Source organism: Amblyomma mixtum, chromosome 2, assembly GCF_055824585.1.
Source record: "Amblyomma mixtum isolate Tamu chromosome 2, ASM5582458v1, whole genome shotgun sequence".
NCBI classification, from domain to species: Eukaryota; Metazoa; Arthropoda; class Arachnida; order Ixodida; family Ixodidae; genus Amblyomma; species Amblyomma mixtum.
The window spans coordinates 128,542,590-128,557,852 of NC_143013.1; the positions used below are offsets into that span (position 1 = coordinate 128,542,590).

General features: G+C 47.0%; 1 protein-coding gene across 1 annotated transcript in view; it reads left to right on the plus strand.

The window, feature by feature from the left end:
* LOC149360849 (uncharacterized) overlaps window positions 1-15,263 on the plus strand; it is a 71,960-nt gene that overhangs the window by 42,957 nt on the left and 13,740 nt on the right. The window contains exons 3-4 of the mRNA XM_089567948.1: window positions 7,328-7,395; window positions 9,277-9,357. Of these exons, the coding sequence (XP_089424074.1) occupies window positions 7,328-7,395; window positions 9,277-9,357 (149 nt within the window). The remainder of the gene's footprint in view (window positions 1-7,327; window positions 7,396-9,276; window positions 9,358-15,263) is intronic.

A 15,263-nucleotide genomic window follows, 5' to 3' on the forward strand; every position in this document is an offset into this window, starting at 1 on the left:
CTTCTCGTTGGACGTGTTCCTTGGTAGATGTAAGGCTATCTTGTACGCTTTGCGAAGGATAGCTTCTGCTTGCTCTCTTTCAGCTTTGATGGTTACGTGGTATGGTAGTTAGTATGTTATTCGACTGACTATCAGGCTGTTCACCAGTCTGATTGTGTCTTCTTCCTTCATGCCATGCCTTTTGCTGGCTACTCTATCATTCGGCCTACTTGCTCCGCCGCTTTGCGTAGCAGGCTGAGTGTGTGGCTGCATTTCCTGCTACCTTGCAGCCACATACCGAGTATTCTTATCATTCTTTGTTCCGGTATGTTCTGCCCTTCTAGTTTCACCTCGAGGTTAGCCTCTGTAGGGTGCCTTCCTACTCTGAGAAGTTCGGACTTTTCGGTGGAACACCTTAGTCCCCTCTTCTTCATGTATCCTTCAATGCAGGTGGCTGCCGCTTGTAGACTTTCTTCTTTGCTTCCTAGCGAGCCTTCGCTGGTCCATATGGTGATGTCATCCGCATAAATTGCGTGTCTGATTCCTTGTATCTGGCTGAGCTCTTTGGCTAGGATGATCATTGATATGTTGAAGAGCACTGGTGATATCACTGAGCCCTGTGGAGTTCCCCTGCATGGTGTTTGAAAGACCTCGCTTCGTAGGTCTCCCAAACCCACCGTTGCAGTTCTGTTTGTGAGGAAGCTTCTCACGTAGTCGTGTGTTTTCTTTCCGCAGTTGGTGGCGTTGATGCCTTCCATGATTGCTGCGTGGGATACGTTGTCGAAGGCCCCTTTGATGTCCACGGCCATGACTACGTTTTCCCCTTTGCTTGGCATTGTTTCTAGTACTTCTTCTTTGAGCTGAAGCAGCACGTCTTGGGTCGATAGATGTTCCCTGAAGCCGAACATGGTGTTGGGGTACCATCCTCCGTCTTCTAGGTGTCTTTGTATTCTTTTAGTGATGATTCTTTCGAAAAGCTTGCCCAGACACGATGTTAGCGAGATAGGTCTGAGATTTTCTATCTGCAGTTTTTTGCCTGTTTTGGGTATCATAACGACTTCCGCGTGTTTCCACTCTTTCGGAACCGTTCCCTCTTCCCAGTGTTTGTTTAAGTATTTTGTGAGCTGTTCTACCGCTTCATCGCTGAGATTTCTTATCAACCAGTTCTGGATCTTGTCCGCCCCCGCTGCCGTGTTCTTTGTCGTTGCCCTTATGGCTTGAATAACTTCTTCTCTTGTTATCGGTTTGTCCATGTCCTGGTTTTCTTTCCATTGGTATTCTCCTTGGTAGGCTTTCACCTGTTCTTTTCCGTAGCATTTCTCTTTTACTGCTTGGATTAGCTGCTCCTCCGTCCCTTCGTATTGGTGGATCAGTCTTTGTATCGATTTGTTACTTTCTGCTTTGTTCTTCGATGGGTCCATGAGCTTCCTTAGTATTTGCCACGTTCTGGCCGTGCCTAGGGTGCCATTCAGTGTTGTGCTGAATTGTTGCCATCCCTGTCTAGCCAGTTGTCTTGCGTATTCTTCCGCTCGCTGGGTGATTTCTGCTATCTTCTTTTTTAGTTTCCTGTTAAGCTTCTGTTTCTTCCAGCGTTTGGTCAGGCTTTTCCTTGCCTCCCATAGGCCGAGGAGTCGTTTGTCTACCTCTGGTGCCTGTTCTGTGCGGTTAACTTCTTTGGTATATATATCTCTTATTTGTTTAAGTTATTGGCTCCATTCTTCTAAACACGTGATGTCGCCTTTGATGCTTTTGCAGTGGGTGCGGAAAGCGTCCCAGTCTGTCAGTCTTGCCTTGCCTATTTTCCTTCTGATGCTTTCGGCTTCAATGGCCACTCTGATTATAAAGTGGTCGCTGCCTAGGTTCTCCTGTGTGTTTTCCCATTCTGCTTGTTTAGCTCCTCTGACAAAGGTTAGGTCGGGACACGTGTCTACGCTTCCGCTGTTGCCTTGCCTTGTGGGTTGGCTCTCATCCGTAAGTAGCTCGCAGCCTGTGTTTTCTGCTGCTGTACATATGCTCCGCCCTTTTATGTCCTCTTTTTTGCTGCCCCATTGCGGGCTTTTCGCGTTGAAGTCTCCTGCTATAACTAGGGTGTTCTGCCCTGCAAGTTTCTTTGCCTCCGCGAAAAGCGTGATGAAGTCTCCCCTGTTTTTAGGTGGGCTATATATGTTTATAACAAAGGTGCTTTTTGCTTTCCTTTTCCTTTTGGGAATTATTTCAGTTATCACGTGTTCTAGCTGTGTGTCTGCTATTTCCCCATGATTTATTGCTGTTATTTTGTCGCTAATGAGTGTTGCTGTTTTCCCTTTTTCCTGGCATGAGTAGCCTCTTAGGGTTGGGGTACAGTTTGTTTCTTGAAATAAGATTAGGTCTGGTGGGGTTCCCCTAGTGCTAATGAATTGCTGCAGGAGCCCCTGCTTGCGCCTGTAGCCCCTGCAGTTCCATTGCCAAATCTCTAGTTGTTGTCCTCCTGCCATGTTGCTGTGCTGCAGCTATTATTGTTCCCTTGGGTTTCTGTACCGAACCTCCGCTCATTAAAGAGGCGATCTCTGGCGTCGTTTAGTGTTCTCTGTGTTGTTTGATTTTTAACGTAATTACGGAAGCTCTGGTCTTGCAAAGCTATCTTCTGGCTTAGTTGTTGCATTTGTTGTTGCATTTGCAGCATGAGTGTTTTTAGGTCTTTCCCTGCCGTGTTTGTCTCCCCCATGTTTTGTGGGTTCTCTATAGTTTGTGGTGGTGGTGTTGCCGTTCTCACTGGTGAGAAACCTGTTCTCCGTATCTCCTGTAGTTCTGCGATTAAGTCGCTGATCTGCTTTCTTAGCTGCCTATTCTCCTTTCTTATGTTGTTGATTTCTGCTCTTAGGCTTTCGTTTTCTGCCTTGGTGTCTGTTGTGTTGTTTTCCTCGTGCGGAGCAAAAAGTATTTTGGGAGAGCCGCCTCCCCAGCTTACCTTAACTCCGCCGCTTTTCTTCTGCTGCGTTTGCTGCTGGCTGGCCGTGGTCTGGCTCGCCTCGCCTCGTCCCCGGCTCTGGCTCCGGTCCCGGCTGCGGCTGTTGCTGCGTCCCCTGGACTCGCTTCCGTAGTCAGGTTGTTTCTCCTGGTCCTCGTTCCGGAACCAGCGTGGTCGTCGTCCTCCATTTCTGCCTTGGCTGCGGCCGCGTTGCTGCTGACCCCAGGCTCGTAGCTCTCCGAGTGATTTTAGTCGCTGTGTGCATTCCCTTGCTCCTGTGACGTGGGAGCCCTTGCACACGAGGCACTTCGGTACGCATTGGTGTTGCGTCTCCGGATTTGCTTGGCCGCATTGCCTGCACGCCTTGCTTTCCGGGTTTGGGCATACATCTGCTCGATGCCCTTGCTGGTAGCAGTTGTAGCATATCTGCCTCGTTGGTCTATATGGGTGGCACCACATCTCTCCCCCGTAGAGCAGGACTTGCTTGGGAAGGATTGGGCCGCTGAAGGTATTGACTGCTGTGCTGGATCTCCCTAGCATTCGTGCCGCCAAAATCTTCACTCCGTGCATTCTTGTCCTTAGGTTGGCCTTTAATTCTTCTTCTGGGGTTCCCGGGTCTACCCCGTGGATGACTCCCCGTAGCGTTCCCTCCGGCGCCGCCACGTGTGCCGGAGGGACCGCTACGGGGAGTCATCCACGGGGTATACCCGGGAACCCCAGAAGAAGAATTAAAGGCCAACCTAAGGACAAGAACGCACGGAGTGAAGATTTTGGTGGCACGAATGCTAGGGAGATCCAGCACAGCAGTCATTACCTTCAGCGGCCCAATCCTTCCCAAGCAAGTCCTGCTCTACGGGGGAGAGATGTGGTGCCACCTCTTCGGAAGTTTTTTCCAAGGGGAAGAACTCAACTTCAGGAGAGCGACACCTGACGCGTTCGACGATCGCAACACAGAACACCGCACCACAGCGCGCACACTACACGCCACACATAATACGATGGTCGTCAATGCTCGAAGCGTCCACAGACATTCGCACACACAGCACAGAGAGTATATGAAATGTCAACGTAAAGCGTCCATAGAGGGCGAAGAAACACGGAAGGCAACAAAAGTAGATAGCCGACACTCAAAAACAAACATGAACAAACACAGACAATGCCAACAAGAACGGGTGTGGGCTACATTCTTAAGTATTCCATTCTTCACATCAAACCACTTCACCGTCGCGAGTACTCTTTCAACTAGTACTTCCGTTTTCCTTTGTGAAACCGGTTTCTCCAAACCGACCTCGGTCTCCACCATGGTTTTAAATATCCCCGTCCTACGATGTTATACACTCTTGCCGGTCGTTGTCCGCCGGCACCGATGGAACAACGGCGTCATTTACTTTGTTCTCCCTTTCCTTTGACACAGTCGGTTGACACTTCGCACACGATCTTACATAACTCTTAATGTCAGCCTGTACACCGGGCCAATAAAACTCACTGAGCACCCTTGCTATTGTTTTCCGTATTCCTTGATGGCCGGATAATGCACTCTTATGCGCCAGCTTAAGGACTTGCGTGCGTAAGCCCTTCGGTACCACCGCTTGCTCAACGACTCAGCCGGGACACACTTGATATGTTCGGAAAAGAACACCGTCATCTGTGTCAAAAGACTGGGCGGTCTGTCCCTTGCCAAGAAATATTTGCCCCAACTTCCTGCGACACACCTCTAAGGTCGGGTCTTCTTCCTGTTTGTGGCGAAACTCCGGCCGTGACAAGTGGAGTATGTTCAGAGTGGGGCTTTTACTACTCTCTGAAACCTTTGCTGTCATCGTGAGGGAAGGAACATCGACCGAACTCGTCATGGCAAGGGAAACTGCCTGATCAGTTAGAACTGGCGGGTCGACAGAGAATGGAGGTTTAGCCCCGGGGACATTGCCTATTATAATGTCGTACAAGGGTGTAGAAAAGCAGCGCGCGATGGCCTTACCCGAGAAGTATGGAGAAGAAATCACCACCTCCGCTTCCGGAACTTCTACACGGGTCCCATTGGCCAAGAATAATGTAGCCTTTTTCCCTGTTAGTGCCGCTGGCGGTACAAGAGACTCACGCACAACAATACCGGTGCTGCCCGTATCCCGTAATACCGAACCAGGCTGGCCGAACACCTCACCGTGCCCCACGGGCATAGCAGTTTCCACCGGGTTGGAAGGACAGACCATCTCCCCCAACCGGCCCTATACGCGCGTTACCTCTGCAGGGTTATCGGCATGTGAATATCGAGGTGTCATGCAACAGGCGGACTCCTCACGATCTCCTGGTCTCTTAGCTTTGCATGACTGGGCATCATGTCCTACCTCGCGGCACCAGGTGCAGTACAATTGCTTCGGCTTTGTCCGACAATTCGACGCCTTGTGCCCAGTCTTGTCACAAAGAAAACACCGAAGGCGGGATTGTGAACGTGAAACCTCGTCCTTGGCTTTAACTATCGTGTGCTCCCCCTCCTGTTTAAAGAACAACAAGTTATTTTGCCGCTGTGCTTCGAGAAAATGATCGGCAGCCTCCGCCAGCTTGGAAACTGTCTTACCCTCCCGCTCACGTAAGAACAGGGCTAAACGAGAATGACAGTTGTTCACAAATTGCTCGCTCACGACCATCTCGCGAACCACCTCAAAAGTGCGGCCTTCTCCCCGCATCTCGACCCAACGGTCAAAGAAACTAAACAACCTGGCAGCATATTGCGAGGCCGTTTCTCCATCCTGGGGCTTGCTCTGGCGGAACTTCTCTCGGTACCCTTCCGCGGTGAACCTAAACCTCTGAAGCAAGGCAAGCTTCGCTTTGTCATAATCCACGGAATCCTCAGGCGAGAGCCGACCGAAGACCCTAAGTGCTTCGCCGCCAAGGCACAAGCTCAACGCCGTTGCCCACTTTTCTTTTGGCCAGCCCTGCCCCGTGGCCACATGCTCAAACCTCTTTAAGTAGGCATCGAGGTCATCCCGCGCCTCATTGAACTGTGGTATGAGGTTGTGCGGGTTAATGGAGCTGGTCGATGAGACGCTACGCTCTCCACGGTCACTCGGAGGATTTGCGCCACCCTCCTTGAGCCTTATTTGTAGCTGCAAGTTCTGCGCCTCTAACTCCAAACGTTCCTTCGCAGCTTCACGCCCCGTCTCCAAATTCCGTGCCTCTAACTCCAAATTCCGTGCCTCTAACTCCAGCTTCTGCTTCGCAGCTTCACGCTCAGCGGCTCTCTCTTCCCGTGCCTTACGAAGCTCGTCCTCCACCCACGCTCGTAACTCCGCGCCGCACAAGCCCATGCGCTCGTCTAAAGCAACCAAATCTGAAGCGCTCATATTGTTCCTAAATTAACACAACAGGCAAATAAATAAAAACCGACCTCGTCCTGTCGTAGTGAACGCGAAATTTGTGAGGATCTGTGAGATTGCAGGTCTTATTTTAAACAAACACAAAAGTACAAACAATAAACGAGGCGGCTTTTATCGGAAAGGAAACCAATTTCAGTATGAGAGCGAAGAAAAGGAAAGGAACAAGAGAGCAAGGCAGCAACACACATGAAAAACACACGGGGGAACAGAACAAAGTGCTTACGAAAAATGCAGAAAAAAGAAAGTCAAAGAGGAAAGTCACACTACTTGTCTTATTCGAGCAACGAGCGGGGAGGACTGGCTGGGTGTCGGGCAGTCAGGGAGTCTCTGGGTGTTCCAATGTCGATGCAACGCTAAAGCAGCGTCGGTGTCTGTGGGCTCCCAGCACGGTTCCCAGGTCTGGTATCCCGGAAAAGTCACGTAGGCGCCAGAAGTGGCCTGTGTGGAGCAGCTGACGGATGGACGGAGAAGAGTGGCGCCTGGGCCTGGTGGTTGAGGTCTCGACGATGGATGTCCAGGTCTGGTGGCCCGGACGTCTGCGGCTGAGGCCCAAGCCCGGAACTCGGGGAGTCAGCAGAACTCGTCCACGTCCGTCGTCCACCGCGCTCTTCTCTTCTCTCCCACGTAATCCTCTTCGACCAGTCCCGGCGTACCCCTCCGCACGCGCTCCTCGTGCTTTGTCTTCTTCTCCTCACGAACGCCGCTGGGTGGCGCTATCTCCTTATCCGTGCTATCCGTGCTTCTGTGTGGCTTTTCGGACGTACAGTTTGTATTCTATATCCTTGCCCTTTCGCATTTCATAACGTATAGGCCCTGAATATTGCAATCTAGTAACAAATTACAAGGATGTTGTTAGATTCTTGCTAGAAATTAAAAATACTCGCACATCCCTTCATACCATTGAATGCTTTTATGCAATCCATGTTATAAAGTGTTTTCTTTACGCTTCTTACGTTGTGACGAAATATATGACGTTATTGAGGACGTACTTTCTCCTCATATACAACCCCGTCTTGTTTCTTTTTGACAGGCTAAGTTTTTCACTAAACAGTTGGCCTACCGATCACCCAGGAACAGTAGGTTTTACGATTAATGACGGTAAGTCCTTCTGGGAACTCAATCGTCTTGCTGCGCAGTGATATTTGCTTTCTAAGCCAGCATCGTCAGCAGAATATTTTTCTGCACTGTATATGGCATAAAACGGTGAGTTCTTACAAGTGCTATTCAAATAACGTTAACGTTATGATGAATCCAAAGTCGGGTAAGAACCCTCTCTTTGTACTCTCTGAATTTGGACCGTCACCCCAAAAGCCATCGCTTGCAAGTATCAAAAGCATGCGATTCGCCTGAATGAACGGTCAAGAATATGGTGCCTTACGACCGGTGTCGTCGTCGCATTACATCGCGTAAGGGACTCGGCAGAGGACCTGAACAGCAAACGGTAGCTCGGGAGAAGCAATCGCGATTGTAGCGCATCGGAAGCTGTGTGTCCATGTCCCTACTGAAGGCGCTGCTCGAATGACATTGCAGCAAAAAAAAACAAAAACAAAAATGCACCGCGTGTGGTTTAGGAATGGCCATTTTCGTTCGCCACCTCATATGCTGGGAAAACGGGAAGATGCACAAATGATCTCCTCAGAGAGAATTCTTTCTTCCTAGACGCCAGAGTCCTAAAACAGCAACCTGGCGCTCAGCTAAAAAAACTGCGAAAGGTGTTCACCATTTTTTGGTCTGTGCATCGATCTCAGGTAGTACACCGGACAAGGGAAGTAGTTGAAGCCTGTGCTATCGCGTGTAGGGGCGCATCATGTGTTAGCAAACATTCAGTCTCGCGGTCTCGCCGCTAGTTGGCGTACCTTAATTCATAGATGGCGACTTATCAGCACTTGCTATGTGGTGATGTTTTCTGCTTCTTTTCCTGCCTCGGCGCTAGGCGTCTTGACAGGTTTTTATGCTCTGGCGCAATGAGTGCATCAATGGTAGTCAGCGTTCTTGTGTGCTCATACCTTCTGTCCAATTTCTTTGCATTGTTTTCCTTTATAATCTCTATGAAATGTTCTATGCAGACTTCTACAACAAGTTAGAAAAACAAAATATGCAATTTTAATGAATTGCATTGTCGTGAGTCATTCCTAAACTTTAGGCTAAGGATTGCGTGATGACATGCACTACTATTATTGCGTGCGAAATGGCAATTAGCATTGTTTCTACTCTTGTTTTCTTTAAGGAGACTTTTAAAAAAGCTGTAGACGACCAAATACGCGCTATATCTTAACATCAGGTATAGCTTTTTATTTCAGTGATCAAGCTAGCCTTAAACTTAGGTAACGTGCAGAACCAGGAAGGCATAAGGATTTCGTTTTGGATTTGGCTACTTTTGCCCCGAAGACCGGTAACTGAACGTCACAAGCCCACGGTGATTCGACTCTATTATTATCCGAAGTGAACTAGCTGGCACAAATATACTAGCAGGTATGCTAAATTTTCTTCCGACTACAAGCTATAGTTTCCCACATTTTCATCCAGCGATACGTGCGTAAGAAGCATGCTATGAGTTTGCAGCGTACGCTGAGGGCGCTGGGCGTTGTCTGGTCTGGGTGGAAATTCTCGCAAGCGTAAACTTACGCTCTTACCTGAGGTTCAGCGTGTCAGCTAGAAGAACGCGAACGACCTTAACTAGAGAGTGAGAGCCCTCATGTCTGCCTTCCCTGTGATCATACAAACAAGGCTCGTTTAAACTGTGAGGGAAGAAGGGATGAGAGAGGGGCTGGCTAGCGGTGAAGCTTACTGGTTTTTCTTCATCCTCACTTCGCGGAAAACCGACATCCCTAGAAGGGGGTTTGAACTTCTAATTGCGACCAATTACGCCTTACTGCACGGATATTATGCTTCACGGAGAAGATTTGCATAAGCGCCTAAAGAGGAACTCTTGTTCCCTGTATCCAGCAACCATGAGTGATATCGTATATCGTTTTTCAGACCCAACTTTGAGGGAAGGAATAATTTATTACACGGACTACAATGACTGCGCTATCGTTGACTTGGAATTCCACGGGCACCGTAAGTATCATGGCACGATAGTTTTGGAGGAAATATCGAGAAAGGTTTTTGGTGCCAGTAAACCTAGAGATAATATAAGCCTTGAGGTAAGGGTTGAGAAAGAAAAATGCAGCATGGTACGTCGAGACTGGATCATAGTTTGCATGCACGAGTAGAACGAAATTGGACCGCCCTGGCAGGGATCGAACCCGCATTTTTCGGCTAAGCAGCCGAGTGCTATAACCACTGAGCCACCCTGGCGGCTGTAATAAGAAATAAATTTAATTATACAGGAATAGAAATCATTTTCTTTCTGATCAGAGCCTCCGCGATGGCTCAGTGGTTATGGCGCTTTGCTGGGGACCCGAATGATGCCGGCAGCGGCGGCCGAATTTAGATATAAGCGCAATTCAAGAGGCGCGTCTACTGGCGCATGCCAGTGCTCGTTAAAGAGGCCCATGTGGTAGAAATTTCCAGAGTCCTTCAATACGGCGTCCCTCATAGCCTAAGTCGCTTTGGGACGTTAGACTCCTATAAACCAAGCCAATCTTTCATATTAGTCACCGCCGTTGTTTCCGAAGGCCGTTCATTCCAATGAATAAAAGCGAAAGGCTGGTAATGGGAGGTTTTAGTACATCACATAACAAATCGAAACATGCAAATGTCACCACAGTCTGTTTATTCAGAATGGGGCGTACATACTACAGTGAACACCCAATTTATAGGGTTGTACCTTCAGCGGCTGGTAAAATCACTCCCTTCGGTTTCCTGTCTTGTCGCCTAAGAAGAGGATGCGGTATATTTAGTGAGTTTGCGGTACCTAGCAGCGAGCCCAAGTTGGTGCACTACAAGGCGGTCATTCCAAGAATTTCTTAAATTTTTAATATACCTCGCAAACATGTTGAATATCTATTCTCGCACCTTGCGCTTGGCGGGCACACGAGTTATGGCTCGTGTGCGAGTGGCCGCCGCATAGACTTAAGTGTACTCGATATGGACGCAATAAATCTATTTTGGTTCCTGCGGCGCTCTTTTATCCGCGATTTCTGCAAAATTTGCAGAAGATATGCCTGGAGTTTCTGATTTTTGTTCTGCCATTAGAACGGCTAAATACGGTTTGTACAAATTTTGCCCCCTGGAGGAACGCAATACATTTCATCAAAAGCAATGAGGGCGAAGAATCGAAAGGAAGCATATCGGATCTATTCAAACAGCACTCTTTTCAGAAGGGTCTCTTTGATGATTTCTGCCTGCACTGCTGGAAAAAACTGAGATTTGGCTCCTATTTAAGCTCGGGTTCCGATTATAACTTTGATGTCAGTCTTTTTATCTGAAGCATTGGCCATTTTCAGGTGTGCTTTGAGTTCGGATTCTGACCGACCACTCAGGGAGAATTGCATCTATAGTGTGGTAGATGGATTAGATAACTGTAATGACTAAGCTGCGATTTCCGCAGTTTTTGGATGGCTTACAAGATAGAAAAAGTGTGAAATAGCGTGCATTGTTGGAAAACAGATGTACAGATGAGACAAAATTGACGTGAGGCGCGAATTTTTTCGCATGTGAAGACAGGAAAAGTTTGCATACATAAATATGAGGGTAACGTTTCTTTCACAAGCACTACCGAAACTCAACCACAGGAGGAAGAAGATGACAAATTTCTTTCGGAAATTAAACGATGCGTCTGTAGAATATTTGAGCTCATTTCCAACGTCAACAATTTCAACCGGAGTGACGAAACAAATATTGCACAGTTAGCCCCAACTTTTTGCAACGCAAGTGTCTTTTAGGGCCGAATAGGCATCAGTAGTTTCATGCGCACCCATAGGTTTTTTTCCGTCATATATGTGATAACGAGCTGCTCTTTTGCATTCATTTGTCGGCTCAATAGCTAACGACAGTCTTAATGCTGCAGGTAGCGCAAGAGGGTTCTCGCATAGCTTTCCTCACCGGTTTACCACGTTCTTAGATGCCACTCGCGATTATACAGGATGTAATACGTACGCCACTATTTACGAGGGTGGCGCTGGTGAACGCTCTCAAGGTTCGTTTACACTGCACATAAGTAGCCCCGAAAGCAGATTGGACAGCCGTTGTACTAGCTCAGGTGCTGGAGCCCTGGACGCGAAATTTGGATATCATGGGTTTGGATCCTACGCCTAGGTTGTGGTTGTTTGTTTCTTCTACTTTATGATCAATCGCATATAAAAACAATCTGTTTCTAATTCGTCATTTATGAACGCCGTAAAATAAAAAGAATAAGAACATCCACCTATGCTCCTTGGCTTCGGTGACTGCTAGCTTCAGTGAGAAAGTTGAGTAGTTATTAGAGTTAATCACTGTTGAGCTCTTTCAGGCTAATATTATTCCCATTCCTGTGGAACCTATCCCAATTATAACCCTATTGTACCTGCACCGCACTCGAGGCAACAGATTATGGAGTTCGGTTCCTGAGTTGCGTGCATCGGGATCAAATTGCTGCGAAGCAGTGTAAGTTTGGTGGGGGCGAGCAAGCCTAAGCTCCCGTGGGCGGAGCGATATCAGTACACTTTAAGCCTTCCCTTATTGCATGCTAAATAGAGTTTCTGTTGCTTCGTTTGGCGATTTTTGCTTGAAACTTGTGTGTAACTTCTGGGGCTCCACGGCCTTTTCTTATCGATTTAAACTGCGTGCGCTGTCTTCCAGCCATCTAGGAGCGTACACAGTAAAAACATTGGCACCCTTAAAGGTGTACTGATCATGGCTGCACCCTTTCCACACCCTCATTTTTTCTTATTTTTCTGGAAAAAGGTGCGCGGAGCACGTAAGCACCTTTAATGCACCCATGGACTCTTCATAGCTGCACGGGTGCCAGGGTGTTGTAGCTGCTTCGGGTTAAAGGGTGCGTAAGGGTGTACGGTATTCTTTGACTTGTCGAACAACATTCCAGTAGTTCTATCAAGCGTGCTTTTAATATGATGTGAGCTATTCGAGTTTTTCATTAAAAGACAGCTGCAACCTTGATGCGAGCAGCTATGACTCGGGTCTGCGTCTCCAGAATGAGAAAATTAACTGAATTATTTTAGCTGAAGTGCTAAGCGTCACTGACTCCGAATAGAGGGTCGCTGAAATAGCATACATAAACTTATAAGTACGCGCGGAGGGTATCTATTGTTTCAGCCAGCGTCTTCGCTTCGGCGGACGCGTTTGTTGCGATGCCCGTCTGCTCTTTCACTTTCTTAACAACAAATGTGACCCCACACCAACGAGGTTCAGAAACACCGAGAGACACACTTCTGGGTATTATAATTATAGTTGGAGATGTCGTAACGTTAGTGCCAAGTTAGACAGGTCGTCGTCAGTTTTTGTAGGCAAGTTTTAGCTTCAATTCAAGACTGAAAACCCCAAAATAGCAATTGTTCATCACCTTTTAAAGCAATAAAAACCTATAAAACATTAAAACAGTCGGAAAAAGGGTGCGACAAGCATATGTTGCACCCTTTTAGGCAGCCAGAAAATAAGGGTGCAACTATAACAATCCCACCCTTGATATGGGTGCGACGAGCATACCTTGCACCCTTTTGGGGGGGGGGGGGGGGGGGGGTGCAAGGGTGTGAGTTATAGACACGGAAATGCACCCTTAAGGGTGCAAATTTTTTTACACTGTACTAGTGTAGCGCAACTACGTATGACGCAATTGAAGCTCGCGAAATGTGGCCTGTGATTGCTACGGTGATAACTTGATAAAGGCGACAAAACCAGCGCGCGGGGGATACCGGCGGGAGCCGGGAGCGCTGCTGGCGCACGGTCACGCTACTGGGCGCCACCTTACGAGGAAGAATACACAAGCGGTGCTCCGAAAATAAAATAGCTTTTTGACGTGAGTGGCTCCTGCGCTAGCAACGGGGTTTGTTGCACCGCTTCGAGCCTCCCATTATCCCTGCCTCTTCGTTCCATTCCTACCTAAATGTGTTTGTTTTAAGACTGATATTCGAACGAGTTGGTAAAGAATGCTGAAAAATTTCCAGCGCACACAGGACAGGCACGAAGAAGAGGACACCACAAGCCAGGTGTCCTCTTCTTCGTCCCTGTCCTATGTGCGCTCGAATTTTTTTTTTTTTATTCGAGAAGTCTGCCTTCAACATGTGTTTGTTTTGTCGCGGTCAGGTGTTAGCGGCGGTTTTGCTGTAGTCCCAGAATTGTGATGTCGAAAGTTTGCACTACATGCTGTGCCTCAGCGCTAAGTTCAATGTTGGGCCGCATTTAAAGCGTTGGTTTTCGAAGTAAACGGTGTGTTTTATGCGGGCGGTGGATCTGTAACTCGTCGGGCGAGACCAAGGCTCGCGGACCCCACTGCCTAGAAGGCGAGGTCTTCAAACTTTTTTTTACGATACAGCACATCAAAATAATCATAATTAACATGCTCTATATCACAACACATTACAAATACAAATAAATATACTCTATAGTTTAGTGAAATAATGAAAATAATATTAATTGCGCTACTTTAAACGCTGCGCACAGACACAAACGATAAGATATAGTGAACATTTTTAATACGCCGGAAGTTTCCTTTTGACGCACAAGAAATATGAAATATTGAGTGCTATGAATTACAAAAGGCGCTGGAAAGGTATTTTTCTCGAATATGTAAATTGCTACAAATTATGAACTCTATAATTATCGAGACATATTATTTCGGAAATTTGATAGACATTAATAATGAGAAACCGACGAACTTGAGTACATGTCAGTGCAAATGTGGAAAATATATAAATATGTGACTTTATCGGCCTCGAACCTGACTTCATAGCGATTACAGAAACTTTGCTTACTGGTGATATCAATGACAAAGAAATTGCCCCACCAAACTATGTTATCATGCGCAAAGACAGGTTAACACGTGGAGGAGGTGTGGCTATACTAATAAACAAAAAAATTCTCTTCGCAATCTGACCAGTAGTTGAGGGTGCCGAAGCACTCTTTTTTAAGTTGATATTTGGAGCCAACACTGCCACTGTAGGTTGTGTTTACCACAGTACTTCGGCAGATCAGCCTGCATTGGTCTCGCTGTATGAATATATGCAACAACATGTTCAAAAATCCAGCCTGATCCTTCTTGGGGACTTCAACCTACCAGACTTAGATTCGCAAAGCATGTCGTATCGCTCCCCGTGTTCTGAAACTCTTTTAGATATTATGCTTAGTTTTGACCTGTTCCAAGTTATCAACGAGCCCACACGTGTTCAAGGTAGTGTATCTAATATTCTTGACCTCATCTTCCTCAGCAATCATTTTGCGATCGATCAAACCAACTTATCAGTCCTCGATGGCATACCAGATCATAAACTAACATTGTGCACCATACCCATTCAAGCAACAGCAGCTCGTACAATCTCGAAAGCTATTTACCCAGACTTCACAAACGCTGATGATTCAATCATACTTAATTACCTAATCTTGGAGTACGAATCGTTAGAAGAACTCGCTAATTATCCAAGTACAGATATAGATACCCTATGGGAAAGCTTCAAGGCCATTCTATCGCACTGCATCAAAAACTTTGTACGATTGAAGACCAAACAAACAAATACATGTAATCCCTGGATAACACGCGGTATCATTCATGGGAAACGCAAAGTAAAACGACTAAGGAAATCACTAAAATCAAAAAATGTCTCTCATTTAAAACATAAGCTCACGAACTCCATCCGTGAAATGAAAGCAAAAATTAAGGCAGCGAAAACAATCTACATCTCAGTTACGCTTCCTAATTTTTAAAACATTCCCCTGGAAAATTTCGGAAATACCTCAGCCCCGAAACATAAAAGACATCTTCAATTGGCAAGGACAAAATCAAAACTTTGCAAATTCCTTAAATACATACTTCCAATCTGTGTTCACAGATGACGATGGCCTTACACTGGAGAGTATTCACCGCAATCAGA